Source organism: Aotus nancymaae, unplaced genomic scaffold (genome assembly GCF_030222135.1).
Source record: "Aotus nancymaae isolate 86718 unplaced genomic scaffold, 86718_ANA_hifiasm-v0.15.2.pri h1tg000016l, whole genome shotgun sequence".
In the NCBI taxonomy this organism is placed as follows: domain Eukaryota; kingdom Metazoa; phylum Chordata; class Mammalia; order Primates; family Aotidae; genus Aotus; species Aotus nancymaae.
The window spans coordinates 81613144-81636164 of record NW_026988428.1 but is presented as its reverse complement, the minus strand read 5'-3'; the positions used below and the strand labels follow the sequence as shown (position 1 = coordinate 81636164).

General features: G+C 39.1%; 1 protein-coding gene across 2 annotated transcripts in view; it reads right to left on the bottom strand.

Moving 5' to 3' along the window:
• Positions 1-23021, bottom strand: part of PIK3C2G (phosphatidylinositol-4-phosphate 3-kinase catalytic subunit type 2 gamma) — a 419361-nt gene that overhangs the window by 294679 nt on the left and 101661 nt on the right. For both annotated transcript variants that reach the window (XM_064377719.1, XM_064377720.1), the window contains 2 exons: positions 22065-22098; positions 18293-18488 (listed from right to left, as the gene is read on the bottom strand). In XM_064377719.1, the coding sequence (XP_064233789.1) occupies positions 18293-18488; positions 22065-22098 (230 nt within the window). The remainder of the gene's footprint in view (positions 1-18292; positions 18489-22064; positions 22099-23021) is intronic.

Genomic DNA, 23021 nt, shown 5'->3' with positions numbered 1-23021 from the left:
AGAACACCTCTCTCCCTACAAGGCAGCATAACTCCTCACCAGCACGGGAACAAGACTGGACGGAGAATGAGTGTGATGAAATGACAGAATCAGCTTTCAGAAAATGGATAATAAGAAACTTCTGTGAGCTAAAAGAACGTGTTCTAACCCAATGCAAAGAAACTAAGAACCTTGAAAAAAGACTTGATGAAATGCTAACGAGAATGGACAACTTAGAGAGGAATATGAGTGAACTGATGGAGCTAAAAAACACAACACGAGAACTTCGTGAAGCATGCACAAGTTTCAACAGCAGAATTGACCAAGCAGAAGAAAGGATATCAGAAGTCGAAGATCAACTCAATGAAATAAAACGAGAAGGGAAGATTAGAGAAAACAAGGTAAAAAGGAATGAACAGAGTCAACAAGAAATATGGGACTATGTGAAAAGACCTAATCTACGTTTGATAGGTGTACCTGAATGTGACAAAGAGAATGCATCCAAGCCGGAAAATATTCTTCAGGATATTATCCAGGAAAACTTCCCCAACCTAGCAAGGCAGGCCAATATTCAAGTCCAGGAAATACAGAGAACACCACAAAGATATTCCTCTAGAAGAGCAACCCCAAGGCACATAATCATCAGATTCACCAGGGTTGAAATGAAGGAGAAAATACTAAGGGCAGCCAGAGAGAAAGGTCGGGTTACCCACAAAGGGAAACCCATCAGACTCACAGCAGATCTCTCAGCAGAAACCCTACAGGCCAGAAGAGAGTGGGGGCCGATATTCAACATCCTTAAAGAAAAGAACTTTCAACCCAGAATTTCATATCCAGCCAAACTAAGCTTCATAAGTGAAGGAAAAATAAAATCCTTTGTGAACAAGCAAGTACTCACAGATTTCATCACCACCAGACCAGCTTTACAAGAGCTCCTGAAGGAGACACTACACATAGAAAAAAACAACCAGCACCAGCCACTCCAAAAACGCACGAAATGGTAAAGAGCAGCAACACAATGAAGAATCTGCATCAACCAATGGGCAAAACAGCCAGCTAGCATCAAAATGACAGGAGCAAACTCACACATAACAATATTAACCCTAAATGTAAATGGACTAAATGCCCCAATCAAAAGACACAGAATGGCAAATTGGATAAAAAGCCAAAACCCATCAGTGTGCTGTATCCAGGAAACCCACCTCACATGCAAGGATACACAAAGGCTCAAAATAAAGGGATGGAGGAAGATTTACCAAGCAAATGGAGAGCAAAAAAAAGCAGGAGTGGCAATTCTCATCTCTGATAAAATAGACTTTAAAGCAACAAAGATCAAAAGAGACAAAGAAGGATATTACATAATGGTAAAAGGATCAATGCAACAAGAAGAGCTAACGATCCTAAATATATATGCACCTAATACAGGAGCACCCAGATACATAAGGCAAGTTCTTAAAGACTTACAAAGAGACGTAGACTCCCACACATTAATAGTGGGAGACTTCAACACACCATTGTCAATATTAGACAGATCAACGAGACAGAAAATTAACAAGGATATCCAGGACTTGAACTCAGACCTGGAACAAGCAAACCTAATAGACATTTGCAGAACTCTCCAGCCCAAATCCACAGAATATACATTCTTCTCAGCACCACATCACACCTACTCTAAAATTGACCACATAATTGGAAGTAAATCACTCCTCAGCAAATGCAAAAGAATGGAAACCATAACAAACAGTCTCTCAGACCACAGTGCAATCAAGTTAGAACTCAGAATTCAAAAGCCAACCCAGAACCGCACATCCTCATGGAAACTGAACAACTTTCTCCTGAATGTTGACTGGATAAACACTGAAATGAAGGCAGAAATAAAGATGTTCTTTGAAACCAACAAGAACGAAGACACCACATACCAGAATCTCTGGGACACATTTAAAGCAGTCTCTAGAGGAAAATATATAGCAATAAGTGCCCACATGAGAAGAAAGGAGAGAACTAAAATTGACACCCTATCATCAAAATTGAAAGAGCTAGAGGAGCAAGATCAAAAAAACTCAAAACCTAGCAGAAGACAAGAAATAACTAAGATCAAAGCAGAATTGAAGGAGATAGAGACACGAAAAACCCTACAAAAAATCAATAAATCCAGGAGCTGGTTTTTTGAAAAGATCAACAAAATAGACAGACAACTAGCCAGACTAATAAAAAAGAAAAGAGAGAATAACCAAATAGATGCAATAAAAAATGATAAAGGGGATATCACTACAGATGCCACAGAAATTCACACCATCATCAGAGATTATTACAAACAACTCTATGCACATAAATTAGAAAACCTGGAAGAAATGGATAAATTCCTGGACAGTAGCCTCCTCCCATGCCTAAACCAGGAAGAAGTCGAAACCCTGAATAGACCAATAACAAGGTCTGAAGTCGAGGCAGCAATTAAGAGCCTACCACCCAAAAAAAGCCCAGGCCCAGATGGTTTCACAGCCGAATTCTACCAGACATACAAAGAGGAACTGGTACCATTCCTACTGAAACTATTCCAAATAATCCAAAAAGAGGGAATCCTTCCCAAATCATTTTATGAGACCAACATCATCCTAATACCAAAACCCGGCAGAGACTCAACAAGAAAAGAAAATTACAGGCCAATATCCATGATGAACATAGATGCAAAAATCTTCAATAAAATACTGGCAAGCCGATTACAACAACACATCAAAAAGCTTATCCACCATGATCAAGTAGGATTCATCCCGGGGATGAAAGACTGGTTCAATATACCCAAGTCTATAAATGTAATTCACCACATAAACAGAACCAAAAACAAAAACCACATGATTATCTCAATTGATGCAGAGAAGGCCTTCGACAAAATTCAACAGCCCTTTATGCTAAAAACTCTCAATAAACTAGGTATCGACAGAACATATCTCAAAATAATAAAAGCTATTTATGACAAACCAACAGCCAATATCATACTGAATGGGCAAAAACTGGAAGCATTCCCTTTGAAATCTGGCACTAGACAAGGATGCCCTCTCTCACCACTCCTGTTCAATATAGTACTGGAAGTTCTAGCCAGAGCAATCAGGCAAGAAAAAGAAATAAAGGGTATTCGATTAGAAAAGGAGGAAGTCAAATTGTCTCTATTTGCAGACGACATGATTGTATATCTAGAAGACCCTATCACCTCAGCCCAAAATCTCCTGAAACTGATAAGCAACTTCAGCAAAGTCTCAGGATACAAAATCAATGTGCAAAAATCACAAGCATTTCTATACACCAATAACAGACTTAAAGAGAGCCAAATCAAGAACGAACTGCCATTCACAATTGCTACAAAGAGAATAAAATACCTAGGAATACAACTAACAAGGAACGTAAAGGACCTCTTCAAGGAGAACTACAAATCACTGCTCAAACGAAATAAGAGAGGATACAAACAGATGGAGAAACATTCCATGTTCGTGGTTAGGAAGAATTAATATCGTGAAAATGGCCATACTGCCCAAAGTAATTTACAGATTCAATGCTATCCCCATCAAGCTACCAATGACCTTCCTCACAGAACTGGAAAAAACCACCTTAAACTTCATATGGAACCAAAAGAGAGCCCGCATAGCCAAGTCAATTCTAAGCAAAAAGAACAAAGCGGGAGGCATCACACTACCAGACATTAAACTCTACTACAAGGCTACAGTAATCAAAACAGCATGATACTGGTACCAAAACAGAGATATAGACCAATGGAACAGAACAGAGGCATCGGAGGCGACACAACATATCTACAACCACCTGATCTTTGACAAACCTGAAAAAAACAAGCAATGGGGAAAGGATTCCCTGTTCAATAAGAGGTGTTGGGAAAACTGGCTAGCCATATGCAGAAAGCAGAAGCTCGACCCCTTCCTGACACCTTACACTAAAATTGACTCCAGATGGATTAAAGACTTAAACATAAGACGTAACACCATAAAAACACTAGAAGGAAACCTAGGCAAAACCATTCAGGACATAGGCGTAGGCAAGGACTTTATGACCAAAACACCAAAAGCATTGGCAACAAAAGCCAAAATAGACAAATGGGACCTGATCAAACTCCACAGCTTTTGCACGGCAAAAGAAACAGTCAATAGAGTGAATCGGCAACCAGCACAATGGGAAAAAATCTTTGCAGCCTACCCGTCTGACAAAGGGCTGATATCCAGAATTTACAATGAACTAAAAAAGATTTACAAGAAAAAAACAAACAAACCCATTCAAAAATGGGCGAAGGATATGAACAGATACTTTACAAAAGAAGACATACAAGAGGCCAACAAACATATGAAAAAATGCTCATCATCACTGGTCATTAGAGAAATGCAAATCAAAACTACATTGAGATACCATCTCACGCCAGTTAGAATGGCGATCATTAAAAAATCTGGAGAAAACAGATGCTGGAGAGGATGTGGAGAAATAGGAACACTTTTACACTGTTGGTGGGAGTGTAAATTAGTTCAACCACTGTGGAAAACAGTGTGGCGATTCCTCAAGGACCTAGAAATAGAAATTCCATTTGACCCAGCAATCCCATTACTGGGCATATATCCAAAGGATTATAAATCGTTCTACTATAAGGACACATGCACACGAATGTTCATTGCAGCACAGTTTACAATAGCAAAGACCTGGAACCAGCCCAAATGCCCATCGATGATAGACTGGACAGGAAAAATGTGGCACATATACACCAAGGAATATTATGCAGCCATTAAAAACGAGGAGTTCACATCCTTCGTAGGGACATGGATGAACCTGGAAAATATCATTCTCAGCAAACTGACACAAGAACACAAAATCAAACACCACATGTTCTCATTCATAGGCGGGTGTTGAACAAGGAGAACACATGGACACAGGGAGGGGAGCACTATACACGGGGGTCTGTTGGGGGGAGGGGGGGATAGCGGGGGGGGTGGGGAGTTGGGGAGGGATAGCATGGGGAGAAATGCCAGATATAGGTGAAGGGGAGGGAGGCAGCAAATCATACTTCCACGTATGCACCTATGCAACAACCTTGCATGTTTTTCACATGTACCTCAAAACCTAAAATGCAATAAAAAAAAATAAATTAAAAAAAAAAAAAGAAAACATGGTATATACATACAATGATACATTATTCAACCTTGACAAAGGGGAAAATCCTGTCATTCTACAACATGAATGAATATTAAGGACATTATGCTAAATGAAATAAGCCAATCACAGAAAGACAAATACTAAAGATACCACTTTATGAAGGCAAAAAGTAGAATATAAGTTACTAGGGGATTGGGGACAGAAAAGGAAGTTGTTGTATAATGGGTAAAGAATTTTAGCCATGCCAGAAGAAAAGGGTCTACAGATTCTCCCATACAATAACGCACATGTAGTTAACATTACTGTACTTTACAATTAAACCTTTTTAGTAGGGTAGATTTCATTTTCTATATTTTTAACATAATTTTTAAAAAGTTGAAAAAGAAGAAACAATATGCAAATGCTCTAATAAACATAAATTATTTAGGACTAGACTTTTGTATAAACCTCTAACGTGAAATTTAGTGTTGGAGCCAAAGTATCTAACAACACTTATTCACTTTGCAATTTTAAATTGAATGAGAATTCATGTGGGTTCGATTTTTAAACATTTAATAAACTCATAGGATAACCAACAATAGTGCTAATATTTCAGAGAAGTTCTAGAAAGTACATATCATGATTGAATATTTTTTATTTAAATGTAGAACATGTTTGTACACAATACCTGATGAGCTTTCCAACATTAAACACACACACTCACCTTCTGACAAAACTGTAAAATCTTGTAAAAAAAAAACGAGTAAAAGCAACATCAATTTAAAATATTACAAATATACATATATAATAGAAATGCTCTGCAAGTAGCAAAATTTCCCACATAATATCTAAACAGCAAATAGGTCTTTTAAAGTAAAATATTCTTAACATTTTGAGGTATCTTTGTTTTTTTTTTTTTTAGTTTTTATAATTGTTATCTCTTGATCTTTTGTATGTACTGTTGCCTAACAATTTAATGTGATAATTAGAATAAAAGAATTTGGTACTGATACAGGGCAATACTAGGCAGAAAAGGGAGGGGTCCCTGGCGAAGCCCTACCCTCAAGCCTGGAGCTGAAGCCCAAAGTGAGAACATGCATTCCTGTTTTTCCACTCAAATGTTGCTTTTTGGCCCACCCACCCCCATCCTATAACCATAAAAACCCCAGGCTCCACTGGCAGACAAGCAGCATAAAAAGAAAGAAGGGAAGAAACAGCCCGAGGTCAGCAAGAAGCATCTTGACTTCAGAGGGGCAGCTTGACAGTGGGATCTTAGAAAAGATTTTGGCCAGGGACGGCCAAACTCTGGGGGAAGACCACCTTCCTACTCCATCTCCTTTCCATCCCACTGAGAGCCACTTTCATCAGCAGTGAAATCCCTCACATTACCATCTTTGATTTGTTTGTGTGACCTGATTCTTCCTGATTCCAAACAAGAGCTCAGGATACAGAGGGCTGTTAAAACACTTAAGCCATTTGTGGATGACAAAGCTAACAGGCACTGTAATACATGCCCTCTGGGGTGCCAGGGATTGCAGGTACCCCCAAGATGCTGCCATGGGGCCACATGTTGTTCTATTCCTGTTAGCACCCAGAAGCACTTGTCCTGGCCCCTATACCCACTCATCTGCGTGCTCTCCCTCCTGTGAGGGGTTGACAGCTTGGACTGAGTAAATGAGCCAAGCCCTTCATGAATCCTGTGAAGGGGTCAAGGGAACTATCATGTTTCATCTTGGGGGTTGCCCAGGATATTTCAGAAGGGTAAGCAAAATGTGGATTTATCTCTCTTTGTCCTCAGACTTTCCTCTGAGCTATGCCATTTGCAGGGGATAGGATGAAATCCTACAATCTCTCTTTTTGGGGGTAAAAGGAATGTTGGCTCTGTTTTCCTTCATGGAGGTCTAGTTGTCATGTTGGACTGGAATAAAGTCCTGGGGAAACTGAAGACCTGTTGCCAGGGCCACTCCTCAGTGTTGCCGGAAGGCCACAAGACTGAACCTGCTCCCCAAGCACCTGTCAAGGCATCAGCCAAGATCCCCAGACTTTTTCTATGATATCTTTTCTTCCTTCTTTCATGGCTTGAAATGGCTCCTAGCTCTTCTTTTATAATGTTAAGGGTTCTACTACAAACTGCAGCAATGACACTAGGCAGAATGTACGTTGGGCCCGGCCATCAGATATGCAACTTAGAACAATACTATTTCCATATGTTCCTAAAGGTGTGACCCCAAACCCCAATGGCCACAGGTGTGTGAATGGGATGGGCAGGTAAATGGTGGTTTTCCTTCTCACCCCCTCCTTTTCAGGCTTGGGCACGTAGGCATGTCCATAACACGCATGAGCTGTGCCCAACAGCCAAGTAGAATGGGAGTTAGCTATGCACACTGCCCAGGCCCCAGCATAGTCTTCTGCACCAGGGACCCCATGCAGCTGGCTGGCCAGTGCTGCCTGCTTGCTGTTCCTTCCTGTCATCAGCTCATAGAGTCTTTCCTCCCCTGGTCAAGGAGTTTAGCCTGGTTGGAACTATGGGAGGGATAGAGTGATTAAAGGAACCTATTTGTAGAGAGCAAGAGGCTCTTTCCCTGGACCACCCCCTTTTGCCCTTTAAGCTGTTTTTGTTCATTTTTCCTTTTCTAAGTGAAAGGTTTCTTTTCCTACCTCTACACTCTGCTTATGCTAGGGAGACAACAGAGGGGTGAGCCCTGCTGGCTGGTAATTGCAAATTTGGCAGGCCCCATTTGGGACTTAATCTAAAAGGACCCTGAAATACCTTTTTGTCTCAACTTTGATTCCAAGCTTCAGGTTGAGGCCCTAGGAAGGAAAGCCAGATCTGAGGGATCCAAGCAAGAAAACAGCCACAATGTAAATAGGCAGGACCAATTCCTGCCAATTGAGCCTCCATGTCATGGAAGGAGTCCATGGTCCATGGCACACATAAGGCCCAGGAAACCCAAAGGTTGCTGACAGTAGGGGGAATGGAGGTGTACATGAATGTGAATAATTCCTATTCTTTTGGACCTCCCTGCTTCATGGGTGCAGGCTGCAATGGCACCTGCAGTTGGCATCTGTCTATGGTCACCATGACTTAGGGATAAGGAGGCAGAAAAGAAAGGGAGGATGCCTGCTTTCCCTCCCTCGTACCCTGAGTTTTTGCTGACAGAATGAAGGGAAATGGGAGATACCTATTTCCTTGTCTTTCAGAATGGGCAACCAAGTGTCTCCACGGTAACCACTTTATACTCTTCTGGAGTGCATCTTGAATCACTGGTACTGCTTTGACCCTCATAATCTGGAGGAAAAATGCCTATTAGCCCTTTGCACAAAGGTGTGGCCAAATTATGAAGGACTGGCTTGGTCTTAGGAAGGAACCATTCATTTTGTTATCATCTAGCAGTTGGACCTTTTCTGTAAATACAAGGACAAATTGTCAGAGACACCATATGCACAAACTTTCTTTACCTTGCAGGACAATCCAGACCTTTGCTGACAGTGTAGAATGGATCCACCCCTCTTACTGACCATCTCAGGAGAGGCTGTTTAAGGGGCAATCTCAAGGAACTAAAGAAACAAACCCCAGAGGTACCTCCAGCAGGGGAGCAAGCTCCCTCCAGTCCTGCTCCTCTGTGTTTTCCCCATCCTCTATCCCACTTGCTCCCTCCTAGAAATATCCCAGACAAGCCCCAGTCTCACTCTTGCCCCTCCAACAGATGCCTGGTGAATTTGGCCCCAGTAAGGCCCAGGTCCCCTTCTATCTACAGTGCTTAAGACAAAGTAAGGGAGATCTTGGCAAGTTTTCAGATGTATATATAGATATACATCAGACAGATATATAGAGGCTTTCCAGAATTTAACCCAAGTATTTGAACTCTCCTAGAAAGATACTATGTTACTTATAAATCAAACCTGACTAACATTGAGAAGCAGACTGCTCTGCAAGTGGCAGAGAGATTTGGTTATGAGCTTTGTATCACATATAGCATCAGGGAAGGTGCCAAACATTATCCATATGGAAGAGAAGCAGTACCAATGGATGACCCTGGAATGGATCCCAGTGATGAGATGGGAGAATGGAGGAGGAGGCACTTTCAGGTGTGCATAATGGAGGGTTTACGTAGGACTTGGACCATGCCTCTCAATTATACCAAGCTATTCATGGTAGATCAGGGATTTCATGGGAATCCCACTGCCTTTCGGAAAGGGTAAGAGAGGCCTTGGTAAAGTTCACATCTGTATCTTCTGATTCTGGCAAAGGACAACTAATCCTAAAGGATAAAATTATTACTCAGGCACCCCCTGATATAAGGAGGAAGCTGCAGAAACAGGCCCTGGGACCAGATAGTACTTTAGAGGACCTTCTAAAAGTGACCAACTTGGTTTTTGTAATAGAGATAGGGAGACACAAGAAAGAGGTAGAAGTTTTAATGACCACCATGCAATCCCATAAACCCCAGAATTCCCAATGCACCTGTTTACTGCTACAGATGTGGCAAGAATAGTTCTCTCTCTTATGAAGTTTAACTGCTCCCATACAAGGTTTAATTTCTTTCACTAAAGTGAAACAGCTTGGGGTACAATGTTGTTAGCATATTTCATTTCTTATTTCTGTAATCTTTGGTACTAGATTCTTTCCTTGTATAATACACATGTTTGACCCATCCATACTTAACCTTGTAAAATTTGCTTGTTTTTCTCTTTCATCTAGAGGCCATCAAACTCCAAAAAGTCAGACAACTGGAGCCTTGGACAATTGATCCCTTTTGCCAGGGGCCCTTAGGTAGACCTCAGGGAGAAATCTGACTGCTGTTTTCCCCAAAACAATGCTTCCGTCAGCAGGAAGTTGCTAAGTTTGATCATCTTCCCTATTCTGATGGCACTTAGATGTGCCTCTTCAGAGGGGGGAAGTGATAGGAGGGAAGGACAGGAGGCAGGAAAATACCAGGCTGAAAAGTGTAGAGTCCCTGGTGAAGCCCCATCCTCAAGCCTGGACCGGCAGCCCAAAGTGAGAACGTGCATTCCTGTTTTCCTGCTTGAATGTTGCATTTTAGCCTGTCCCACCCCTCATCCTATACCCATAAAAACCCGCAGCTGAGCAGTGGAGTGGCAGAGTGGCAGAGAAGGAAAAAAGAGAAGCAGCAGCTTAACATCGGCAAGATGTAGCTTGACTTCAGAGGGCTGGTTTGATGGTGGGGACCTCAGAGAATAATTTGGCCAGGGATGGCTGAACTCCAAAAGACCACCTTCCCACTCCAATTCCTTCCTAGCTCTCCATTCTGCTTAGATCTACTTTCATTAGCAATAAAATCTCCCGCATTTACCATCTTCAATTTGTTCATTTGACCTGATTCTTCCTGGAGGCTGAACAAGGGCTTGGGAAGAGGAGGGCTGTCACCCTGAACTGTTAAACACTTAAAAGTCATCTGCAGATAGTGTGACATGGTAAAAGCTCCTTAAAACTGCATACCTCAACCACACCTCGACTTTCTGTTCAAACTGCTCTCTGTAACCCTGATGTGACAGGCAAGAAGTCCAAACCCACGCCATCTTGGCCCCTGCGACTTGTAATAAGAACTAAGGTCTGTAATTTCCACCCATACCCAGACAAAGTGTAAACTAATGCTTATCTAGACTTCTGCGAACCACTTAAGTAACAATCGGAATGTCCGAAGCCCCTCATGGTCACCCAGCCCAGGAAGTAGTTTACAGAATGTCCAAAGCCCACTGGCCCTTGGAATGTCCAAAGCCCCTCGCCCCTACCCCCACTCAGGAGGTGGTTTACGGGTATAAAAGGTCTTGACACCATCCTTTCAGGGCCGCGGGTTGGAGAGACGCCAGTCCTCCGTGGCCGCCAGCAATGAAGACCCTGTAATTTGGCATACTTTTGTCTTGGTGTTGACTTTCTATGCTCGCTCCAGTACGACAATAGCAAAGCCAAAAGAGCACTGTAACAGATGCCTTCTGGGGTTCCAGGGATTTTGAGAGAGGGAATGTGTTCTCTTTCTGGGTCCACGAGGGGGCATAGTTTTAAGGGCAAGAATTTCCCAGCACCGTGCCCCCTTCCCATCTCTCTCCAACTGGGAGATTTAATGGTTTATGTTTGAATTTCATGGGTACTGGAAGAAACTAAAAGTCAATCACTCCAGCGGAAGTTCTAAGGAACTCCTTTCATTGGCCCAGGGACTTGGAGAAGGTGGGGGTTCCTCCCGGGTTAAAAGTCCCCTTCTTCCACACCCCTTAGGACTCCATGTTTGGGTCCACTTCCACAAACATTCCCCTTGAGGAACCATCTTTTTCTCTCCTGGATTTCCCCTCTGGAGTCCGCTTCCACACTCTCTCATGGAAGCCTGTCTTCTCCTCCTAAACTCCATCTCTCTTTATGCCCTTCCGCTCAGGGTAGAAGCTGCTTTCCTCTCCTGGATTCCATCTTTCTGGATTCTCTCACTTAGTGTGAGAGTTAGCTATTTCTTTCTCTCTCCTTCTCCTGTTTCTCTCTCTCTCTCTCTCTCCTTCTCCTGTTTCTCTCTCTCTCTAAATAAATCACTTTCTACAAACACTTTCGAATCCAGCATTTACTACGAACTGCGCCGTGGTCCTCTCTCTCATTCTTGAGAGGGCAGGAGACCAAGAACCTGGAGAAACGTCCTCTCAGGGGAGCTGAGGGCACCCTGGACCCCAATATTATATTCTGGCAAGACAGCCAGGAGAGGGGTACACCAGAAAAAGGGGTACAGCCAGAAGAGGAGTACAGCCAAGGGAGATTTCAAAACCGTGAGTAAAACTGGCCCCATTTTGTCCTGAAGCGGCGCAGCCAGGCAGGGCTGTGGGGAACCTGAACAGCGGCGCCTGGGAGGCAGGACCCAGACTGTCTTAAGCCGGAATTAAAGGCGCGGTTTTTTTTGTTTTGTTTTGTTTTGTTTTTTACCTCCAAGCTCTCTCTCTGCTTTCCGTCTCCTTCTCTATCCTTCGGATGTTATCTCTGGGACCAAAACCTGCAGCAGGCCCGTGGGACAGAGAAGGCCAGCACTGCCCTCAGGGGTGTTCGCTTCTAGCCATCTGGGAACAGCCCAGCCCCGAGAACCGGAACTGGGACCTCCTGCAGCAGCTGCGCCGCAAGCCGCAGGCTGGAGAAAACAGAGGGGAGGGGCGAGGTACAGCCTGAGCCTGCAGGAGACCCGGGAGCGTGGCGGCCTGGCGCTTGGTTCTGGCAGGCCTCTCCGGTGCTCCCCAGTCCCAGGCAGCAGTGTAAAAAAGCCTTCCCCAGGGTGTTTGCCTGCTGGCCGCGGGTCCCTGTGTGGGCGGCATCTTGGGGAGGGGCCAACCACTCCTGTGGTTCTGTCGGGATCAACATGGCGACCAAAAGCTCTGGAGCGGGGGAACTCACAGCTGGCCCAGCAGCAGCTGCCAATGTAGCTTTTAAACTGACGCGGTATTCTGGATTCTCTCACTCAGTGTGAGAGTTCGCTGTTTCTTTCTCTCCTTCTCCGGTTTCTCTCTCTCTAAATACATCACTTTCCACAAACACTTTTAAGTCCGGCATTTACTGCGCACTGCGCCGTGGTCCCCTCTCTCATTCTTGAGAGGGCAGGAGACCAAAAACCTGGAGAAACGTCCTCCCAGGGAAGCTGAGGGCACCCTGAACCCCAATATTACATGAGTAACCCCCAGACACTTCCATGGGGCTACACAGAGTTCTACTCCTGTTGGCACCCAGAAGCACTTGTCCTGGCCCCCTGCACCCACTCACCTGCATGTCTCCGGCTCCCATGAGGAGTTGAGAGCTGTGGGCTGACTAAACAAGCCAACCCCTTTGTGAGTCCAGCAAAAGGGTCATGGCAACTATCCTATTTCAGTATCAACTCTAGTAACCATTTAAGGATGAAGTATACTGAAGTATACTCACTTCTGTTGTAAACAGAAGGGCCTTTAGAGTAAAAAGGCTACATCCGAAGTTCTCATAGATTCATTCTCGAACTGTGATTTCTATATCTGCAAAATGGGTATGATAGTACTCTTGTGTCACTGATGTGAGGATTAAACAAAATAGAGTTGGTCCTCTGTATCCCTAGGTTATGTATCCACAGAATCAACTAACCACAGATCTAAATATTTTTGAAAACACAATAAAAAAACAACAAAGGGACATATTGTGAGAAATGCAGCATTAGGTGATTTTGTTGTTATGCGATCATCCTAGAGTGTACTTACACAAACATAGATTATAGAGCCTACTACACATTTAGGCTATAGGGGATAGCCTATCGCTCAAAGGCTACAAACCTGTACACCATGCTACTGTAGTTGGTGGTAATGCGATATTGCTTCACAACGCATTTCTCCGAACATATTTCCCCCAGTCATTAAGCTATTCATGACTGTATTTACATAGTTTACATTGCACTATTATAAGTAATCTGTAGATGATTTAAGGATGATGTGCATATGCTATATACAAATACCATGCCATTTTATGCAAGGAGCTTCAGCATCTGTGACATTTCTTATCTCCGGGGGTCCTGGAACCAATCCTTTGCAGATAACAAGGGACAACTGTAATGCAGTTAAGTATTTTTCCCAGTGCAAAACTCATAGAATGTGCTCAGTGAATAGTAAGTACTATGATAAGGACGAATCAGAGGATCTAGAACCTGTTTGTTGTTCTACCAGAATGCTATTGATTTTTCTTCCTCTTATTATCCTTGATTTTCATAAGTTGGACAAAACAAAATAAAATGGCATAGAAGAAATGGTGACATGCTTGCCACATTAATTTTTAGTCTTTTATTTCTAATTTATACATGTGAGGCTATATTTTTCCCTTTAGGAATAACTTTGGCCATATTCCATATGTGTTATTATCTCTTTTTATTACTTTTATAGTATTCTCTAAATTCTTTGATTAATAAACTTAAAAGTACATATTTAAATTTATGAATATATTTATTTTTTGTTACTGTTTTCTAAATTGCATCACAGAGTGGATGACATCTTTATTACATAGGTTATTTCAAATTTGTTTATTTTATTTTTGGTCACTTAAAATAAATATTCTATATGTGCTTGAAAAGAATTTGTATTTCCAAGGTACAGTATATATTTATTGGATCAAGCTTCTTAATTATATTTGCTCATTCCTATATTCTTCCTAATTTCTTATTAATCTATTCTTGAGAGAGGAATATTGGTATCTCTCACTATTATATTAGTCCCATCAAACTCTCTTTGGATTTCTGTCAATGTTATTACTTTGTTACCTCTTTCCAGGGAATTGAATATTTTAATACCATTTCAGGACTTTAAATTTAATGATGCTCTTGATTCAGAGTCCATTATGTTGGTCTATATACCAACATTTGTTTGGTATATGCGTTAGTATTTATATTGAGAGATTGTACCTGTTTCCCACACATTCCTTAATGTGCTAATACGATGAGCCAAGTTTATAAATTAGACTTTAGTGACATGAATGGAAGACACAAACTGCACACATGTACCTTTTAATGGCAAAGGTTACGGGACAAGCAACCTCTGTATGCCATTCAAATCTTCCCCACAGAAAGGCCATCCTCTTGATGAGAAAGAATTTCAGCTTGCCCCTATGTACACACTCTCCCATAGTTGAAAATACTGTCAAATCATTTTTGCATAGATATGCTTTATTACATAATATAGATTACTGTGCAAATTATGCATTTTTGCATAATTATTTTTGCATTCTATTTATCAAACCATGATAGTATACTTTATGAATGACTTAAGGGATTTTTAAAAATAATGTTTACTGACTTTATTAATATAACCTCTCATGTGATAATATGATTCTTCTGTACTCTTATTAATTATTACTGACAATAATTTTAACAATTGTCTAGTCAACCATTCTGACACCACCACTAATTGCTACTAATTGCTCTGGACTCACTTTCACTGATGCTGGCCCTCTTGACTTCAGGCACTTAGCTTTGTAAGTCTAATGTAATATTTCTTGACTTCCTTGGAATATCTCCTGGTCTACCCCCCTTTAAGGTCATTACTTCTTCACACTTTTCAGCTCAGCATTTATTTTTGCCCTCAGTAATAACCACGACATCGACTAACTATTCCTGCTCTGGAGACACATGTAACAATTTCACAAACCAAGTATGACTCATTTCTCCATTCAAGGGATTTTATTCAAGCACTTTTAACAAATCTTTATCAAGCCCCTATTGTATGCCAGGAAATGTTTTGGGTACTAGAGGTTTTTAAAAAATATAGTCCTACAAACAATTGTGCATGGTCACGTGGACATTGTAAAAGGTGATTTGGGGAGAACTGATAATATGCTATTATTAAGATAATGAGCATAATAAAATACACAAAATGATAAATTTATCTCATCTTTGAGTGAGATAAAGGCACTTTCAATCTGTAGAGAAGAAGAAGTTAATGAAATTTCTATCCTATATAATGAGACATTTAGGATAAATATGAATGAGTTCTTAATCAGTGTAATGAATCAAGGAAATAATTTGTTTAGTCAAACTATTCTAAGTAAGATAGATTCTCATTTGTCTCTGTTAGCTTGAGTGAGGTGTTCCCTGAAGGCATCTATGGAGTAGATGATAATTTACTTTCAAATCCTGAGATTTGATGATGAAAGCTTCACTATTTTTTATTGTAGAGTCCTGTACCTTAAGTTTGTACTTTAACAAATTAGTTTCAGTTGCTGACATTAATTATGGTACTTTTGACTAAAGCCATCTAGAAAGTTGCCACTTTGTTATTTTACCCCCTCAGTTTGTCAGTACTTATGCTTCTGGGGCTATCTCTGGCCTGGTTTCTTCCCAGGTGTGGTAGCTTGCCTCCAAGATAGCCCCGAATGATTCTGCCTCCCGGTATGTGAACCCTTGTATCATGCTTTCCCACAGAGTACGATATGGCAGGAGTGGTATACCACCTCCAAGATTAGATTACAAATTTTGCCTCTTCTGTCTCTGGTGTTCCCTTAATCTTGGACTCTCTCACATTCTTGGATCATCTGCTCTGGGGAAAGCCAACTCTATGGCCTAAGGACATTTGTAGAAAACTCTGTGGCAAGGAATTGAGGCTCCCACACCTATACACCATGGGGAAATGAGGTCTTCTAATAACCACATTAATACCACCTTAGAAGTAGATTCTTCAGCCCCATTGAGCTTGAGATGACTGTGGTCTTAGCCAACAGTTTGACTGCAACTCATGGGAAACCTTAAGCCAGGTCAGCCCAGCAAAACTGCTTCTCAGATTCTTGAGCTTCAGAAGGTTAACCTATCAAAGTTTGTTGTGCTAAACTGCTAAGTTTTGGGGTAATTTGTTATGTATTAATGGATAATTCATATACTAGGTCCCTAGGAAAATCTGCAATAAAGATGCAATTTGTCATGAGGTAAGACATCTTACTGGAGCCTCTTCCCAAATAATTTTGGCTGGTCCATGGATTTCTTAAGAGAGGAATAGCTTCTTTTTCCCTGTGTACAGCCCTTTATAGTTTATTACAGTAATGAATGATTTTGTTTCTTTCATCAAAGCCATAATTTATTTATTGATTATAGGAACTTCTGCAGAAAAGCATTATTTTATATTTATAATTATATGTACATATGTACACGTCTACCTGTATGTAACAATATTAAAAAGTGCTCTATTTTTACTCTGCATATAGGTGCTACGTAGAGACAGAAAAAGGAGAGTTAGTTAGATCATTCATACACACACACATGCATAAGTGCACACTTTTTAATATGCACACATGCATTTTACATTTACACACATATTTATATATTATATATATTTATCCTTGTCTGTCTACATATAGACATATATATAAATGCATGCCCTATACATATAGCTTTATCTGTATTTATCTGGCTATAGGAATTTTCCATGGGAATTCAAATGAAAGAGTATTTATTGATGGTTAGAAAATTAAAAGAAAATATTCATTAGAGTAATAACTTAGTTTATTATACATCCGCCATTTAAAATTTTTCATAAAATTTTAAAAAAGGTTTAAAAATATTATTTCATGGATTCTAAACAAATATGTACATAGTGCTTTTTGTATACACAGGTAAAATTTCCTTTTTAATTTACTCTACAAATAGTTATTTGATTTATTTGTAAAAAATACAGATCAAGATAAAAATTGAATCTTTTTTTTTTGAGATAAGTCTGTCTCTGTTGCCCAGGTTGGAGTGCAGAGGTGCAATTTCAGCTCACTGCACACTGCAACCTCTGCTTCCCAATTTCAAGTGATTTCTCCTGCCTCAGTTTCCTGAGTAGCTGGAATTACAGGCCTGCACCACCATGCCCCGCTAATTTTTTGTATTTTTAGTAGAGATGGGGTTTCACCATGTCGGCCAGGCTGTTTTTGAACTCCTGACCTCAAGTGATACGCCCACCTCAGCTTCCCAAAGTAATAGGATTACAGACGTGAGGCACTGTACCCGGCCAAAAATTGAATCTTTACTGAAATGATTTCTTTCAGTTTTTCTTTGAGATGCTAAATGCAGTAAGTACAATAAATCCATTACTAAATTACTATCTTATCAACTTTAATTATCTCTATATTACCGTAATTATGTTATTGAAGAAAATACTACATAGTAGAGTCAACTTAAAATCTGGTGATATTCCATGCATAATTGTCATTCATTTGTGTTGAAACTCAAATAATTCTTAGTTAATTCTCATTTCATCAAGGTACTGTTATAGCAAAAAATCAGTCTGAAACCTAATGGGGATCAGAGTGATTTTTTTGTTTCTATTTTTAGACTCTCCATCTCTCTGCGTGTGTATGTTTTTGTCTCGCTACGTTTTCTTAACTATTTTCTTAGTCATTTAAACCCAAACATGAAAAAGCAAATTTTAGGATAGCCACTAAATAGAATAGTATGTTTTATTTAGGGTAGCCGCTGAATAGAATGAGTATGTTTTATTTCCATAAAGATATATTGGCAATGGCAACTATTTTAATATGGAAAATGGAAGAAGAAAGAAAATTAAATATCTGTTTTGAATCTAAACTTTTAAAATGTGATTTTAAGAGTAAGGATAAACCTATACTAATTCCAAAGATTTACGAAATTTTTGCCCCTGCATGTAACAGCATTACAAATTGCATTCTACTTAAAAGCTATGTAAAAATGAACTCCTTTGTGAAAAACTCACTACTACTCACCTGTGCACCCAGGTTTCTGGAATGTTGTGTGCGGCATATACTGTAAAGCTGAGGTGGGAAGGAAGCCCGGGATTTACATAGGATATGCATCTAGATACATTTACAGGCTGAAAATCTGCATAAAAGCTGTTACAATAGACATTGATTAGCTGGTAGATAGACGTGGATAGTTCAGTTGTTACCTTCTCTATCAAGCCTAGAAAGGAAGAGATAGAGATCAAGTCACTAAGAAGGGCTGTATTTATCATAGGCCATCAATTATAGCTTTGAAATTTTTTTTTTTTTTTTTTTTTTTTTTTTTTCTTGTTACCCAGGCTGGAGTGCAATGGCGCGATCTCGGCTCACTGCAACCTCCGCCTCCTGGGTTCAGGCAATTCTCCTGCCTCAGCCTCCTGAGTAGCTGGGATTACAGGCACGCGCCACCATGCCCAGCTAATTTTTTGTATTAGTAGAGACGGGGTTTCACCATGTTGACCAGGATGGTCTCGATCTCTTGACCTTGTGATCCACCCGCCTCGGCCTCCCAAAGTGCTGGGATTACAGGCTTGAGCCACCGTGCCCGGCCTTGAAATTTTTTATAATACAATTTAAATAAAATTTAATTAAAGTTGCCCTTTACCAACTGAAGAAAATTAGCCATCAAGTACTTCTGAATGAATGCAACCTGGTTTAGTTAATAGTAGATTAGATATCAATAAGCTTTCCAATCTTCACCTACAGAAAACTTGAAAGCATAGCCTTTTGATCACAATTTGGAATTTTTACAATTATTAATTTGACATTCTGATCAACTTTAATTTGTAATATTTTTTCTTCTGATTTATGATTATTTAAAATTAATTTTCAGACAAGGAATATGTTTTCTATATGGCTTAGAAGTATATCAAACAAATTCCATCTAAAGAATTAATCATAATAAATTTGATGATGCTATCACATTTACCATTAACGGGACAACGGGACACTAATCATATACAGTGCACTGATAGAAAAAGAGAATGATAGTAGTACATGGCTAGGATTTACAACAAGCTTGAAATGAAAGATTTATGATGTTTATCTCTTCAAAATCAAAGGCTTTCTTGAGTTTTGCCATTAGTTATTTAAAAGGAGTCTACTTGTTATTCCTAAAAGTGACTTGTCATGAAATAAGAAAAATGAAGAAAAATTACTAGGTATAAGGGCTAACGGTTTTCCTCTGGCTGCTGAGTAGATATTGAGAGAACAAGTAAGCACATCGTCAGAAATTGTGCTCTTAAGATCTGCTGTGATATGATTCCATGTTTTGTCAGTCAACATAATTGTTTATTCAAACACATGCAATTCTTTGTAAGTTGTTTTTCAAACATGCAATTCCATATATAGTAGTTCAGTTTTAACAGCACTTTCGCAGTTTCAGTTTCAGTTACCCAAAGTCAACTTAAGTAAAAAAAATTAAATGAAAATTCCAGAAATAAACAATTTATAAGTTAAAAAAATCATAGATTGACTTCTGTTTCTGGTTGTTTAGAAAAGAAAATAGTACAAAGAGCAAGATATGCTACAATATTCCAGCACACAGGCAGTTGGATGCTTCAGGAAAGGGGCCAGCTTGACATGGAGTTTCCTCCCAAGTCCTGTCTGTGCCTCAGTAGCTCTGTATATAATTAAACATTTTTGCTGTTGTTTAACACATGCTATTATTCACTTAGTTATTCATAAATTTGTACAAAATGTATAAGATAGATTAATTTTACTTATTTGTTACATTTTTTAAGTTGTGCCCTCTGTTGAAACAGCCAGGGGGGATAAGCAGAGGGGAAATAAGCTCTCTAATTAAAATTCTCTGAGAAATCAGCAGTAGCAATTAATGAAGCAGAGTAAAGCAGTGTAAAAATAGTCTTAAAAGAGGCCTCATCAAACTCCGGAGGCCAACCAACCGAGATTCTCCTGAACAGCAGGAGGCAGAGAATTATAAATTTATGGAAATATCTTGTTTCTCTGTCTCCAAATTGTACTTTTGGTACGCTGAAGCAGGAAGCACAAACTTCTTTTCAAGAATTTTCAACATTGTGCAAATAAATACACATCTAAAATAATAAGTTTGATTTATTAATTTAAGCTGTAGCATATATTTTGGGGGAACTTTAGTCATTTGGTTAATTACCCCAACTCTACTTTTTGCTTTTCATGCAGAAACATGGTTCTTGGATATAATTTGCTACCTTAAGTTTGTACAGAGATGTATACTTATGCATTATGATTCACTTCCAGAACTCTGGATGAAGAATACCTTTCAAATAACATCATCAAAACGTCTTAAGCACCCAAGACACTGGGCTTAGTGGTGAAATATGGTGGAAAAAGTTTTTATCACACCTAATTTTACTCTGGAAAAGAATTACAGTGCCATGAAATAAAGAGGCAAGGACAATCTATGTGCAATTTAGACTCGATTAAAATCTGTCATGATTTATTATAGAATGTAAGTCTCCAGGAAAATTTCTGTACAGTTTTGTGGGATTTCATACTCCAGTTCCCTGAGGAATATGGGGGAGGAGACCTCATTACGACATTCCTGATAGAAAGGTAGAATCTGTTCCATACAGAAACACCTCCAGCTTGTTCACTCCACATACTACCACTTAGATTCTGTTAGTAATACTGTCAGGGAATGTCCATTCCTTCCTTCCCTCTATGGTGTTCTGGAGTTTTATGAACATCTAGAATAGAGGTTTTTGTACTAGCACAAATTTCTTTATACTCCCTGCCACCCTATTTTCCTTTTTAATTTGAGGTGGGAGGGTTCCTCAAACATAATTGAATGTCTTCTTTTGAGTAGTGGGAATTAGAGTTGAGAGGATATACTTTTGTACATGACTCTTTACTTAAACAGTTAAGGATGTGGAGGGCAGGTTAGGTTTTCATCCGCTTTCCAATGGATTTTTCTGAATCCAAGGGTGTTAGTTGAACATCTGAGGGGCAGACAGTTTTCTTGCAGATACTCAGAGAATATTCCTATGCAAAATACCATCTACCAAATACAACCAAGAACGATCCTGACCAGACCCTGCATTTTAAATCCTATTATATTGCTTATGTATATCAGGATAACAAGATCAAAGAGTTTAATCTAGAATCACAGACTCTGAAACTGGTAGAGTTGAGATTCAAAACCAGTTCTTTCTGATTCCAAAGTTAAGACTTTGTTCTATCCCACGCAATTTCACACCTACTGTTTTCTATAGAGGCAAAGTCCTCCTGTGTCTTGCAATTTTATAGACTCAGAGCCTCTGCGAACACTAATTATTCAGGAACTGAAGCCTCCTACTACCTGTTATATTAGCTTGGTCTTTCAAATAAAGCTGGAATTTAAATTTGAAGTGGGTGACCTTGCATATAGACATATACTACTTTTCTAATTTTTCTTACATCAAAATACAATTAGGTAAATGATAAAATTTTCAGTGTTTTGGAATGATTATATTTTCTGTATTTTAATTTTTATGGATCTCCTGACTTTTCTCATTATTTTAAAAATATCGGGCTAAAAGTTTAGAGAGTGCAGATTTTTATTCCTTTGCAGAATAATCACTTCCACTAATAAAATGAGTTTTAGAAAAGCATCTTTCTCCTCAAAAAGCCTGTGTGTGTGTGTGTGTGTGTGTGTGTGTGTGTGTGTGTTGTGTGTTACCACAGTATTTGAATAAAGAATTGAAAAAATTATTTTGGATTCTATAACTTACTTTTTTCTTTATTTATTTCAAAATACTTGAGTAGATGTATGTTTTACCTTTTACTGAAGTCTCTGAACTTTGATAAAAATTCTGAAAAAAATGTAAAAATATACTTGTTATTCACACAACAAATTCACAAAATAATCAAATGGTAATATCCAAAATCTAAGCATTATAATTTATTTGTCATGATAAAATGACAAAATATTTCTTGGCATCATATATCAATTTGCTTATTAAACAGAATAAATTTAAATTATATGATGAAATAAAAACTTTCTAAATATTGTAATAAGCAATGTAGGTTGTTTAATTTTTTTAAAAAAAGAAATTACTACAATAGGTTGTCTAAGTTCAATCCCCCTTTCACAAAAGTGACTAATATTTTGATAAAAGTGCATTTTAATTCTCTCTTTATTCTGTGTCCAGCTGTTATTCTTAGCAATTATTCAGCAAGCCTTGGACAGCACCAAAAAGAAGACTGAACTGAAGTAGACAAAATCACTATAGATTCACTAAATAGTTTTCTTTCTTTTTTTCTTTTTAGGGAATTAAAAATAACTAATAGCCAAATGCTTGGAAAAATAAAATATCTTGAGTCATATCCTAAATTAAAAATACAATCTGAAATCCTATTTTTTTGTTTTCATTTTCATTATTCTTTAAGTTTATGTCCATTAGTGTGTGATGGCCTTTCTTATTTATTTATTTTTGTCCTTGTTAGAAGCCTAGACTTACTTTGGTGGCTTAGGATTTGCTGGTTGTAACTAAACTATCCTGAAAACTGTATAAGGTTATTTATAGACATCCTAAAAAAAGGTTTCATCCCGAAAGGAAATACAGTTTTTAATAAGATCCATTTTAATTGACATTAAAATATTTTAAATTTATAAACTCAAAATTTAAAAAATAAAAAATAAAATTTCAAGTCTTGCATTTAAGGAAATATAATTAGGCTAAAGCCAGATTTCTCAAACAAATAAATTAGAGAACAATTGTTTTTCATAACAAAA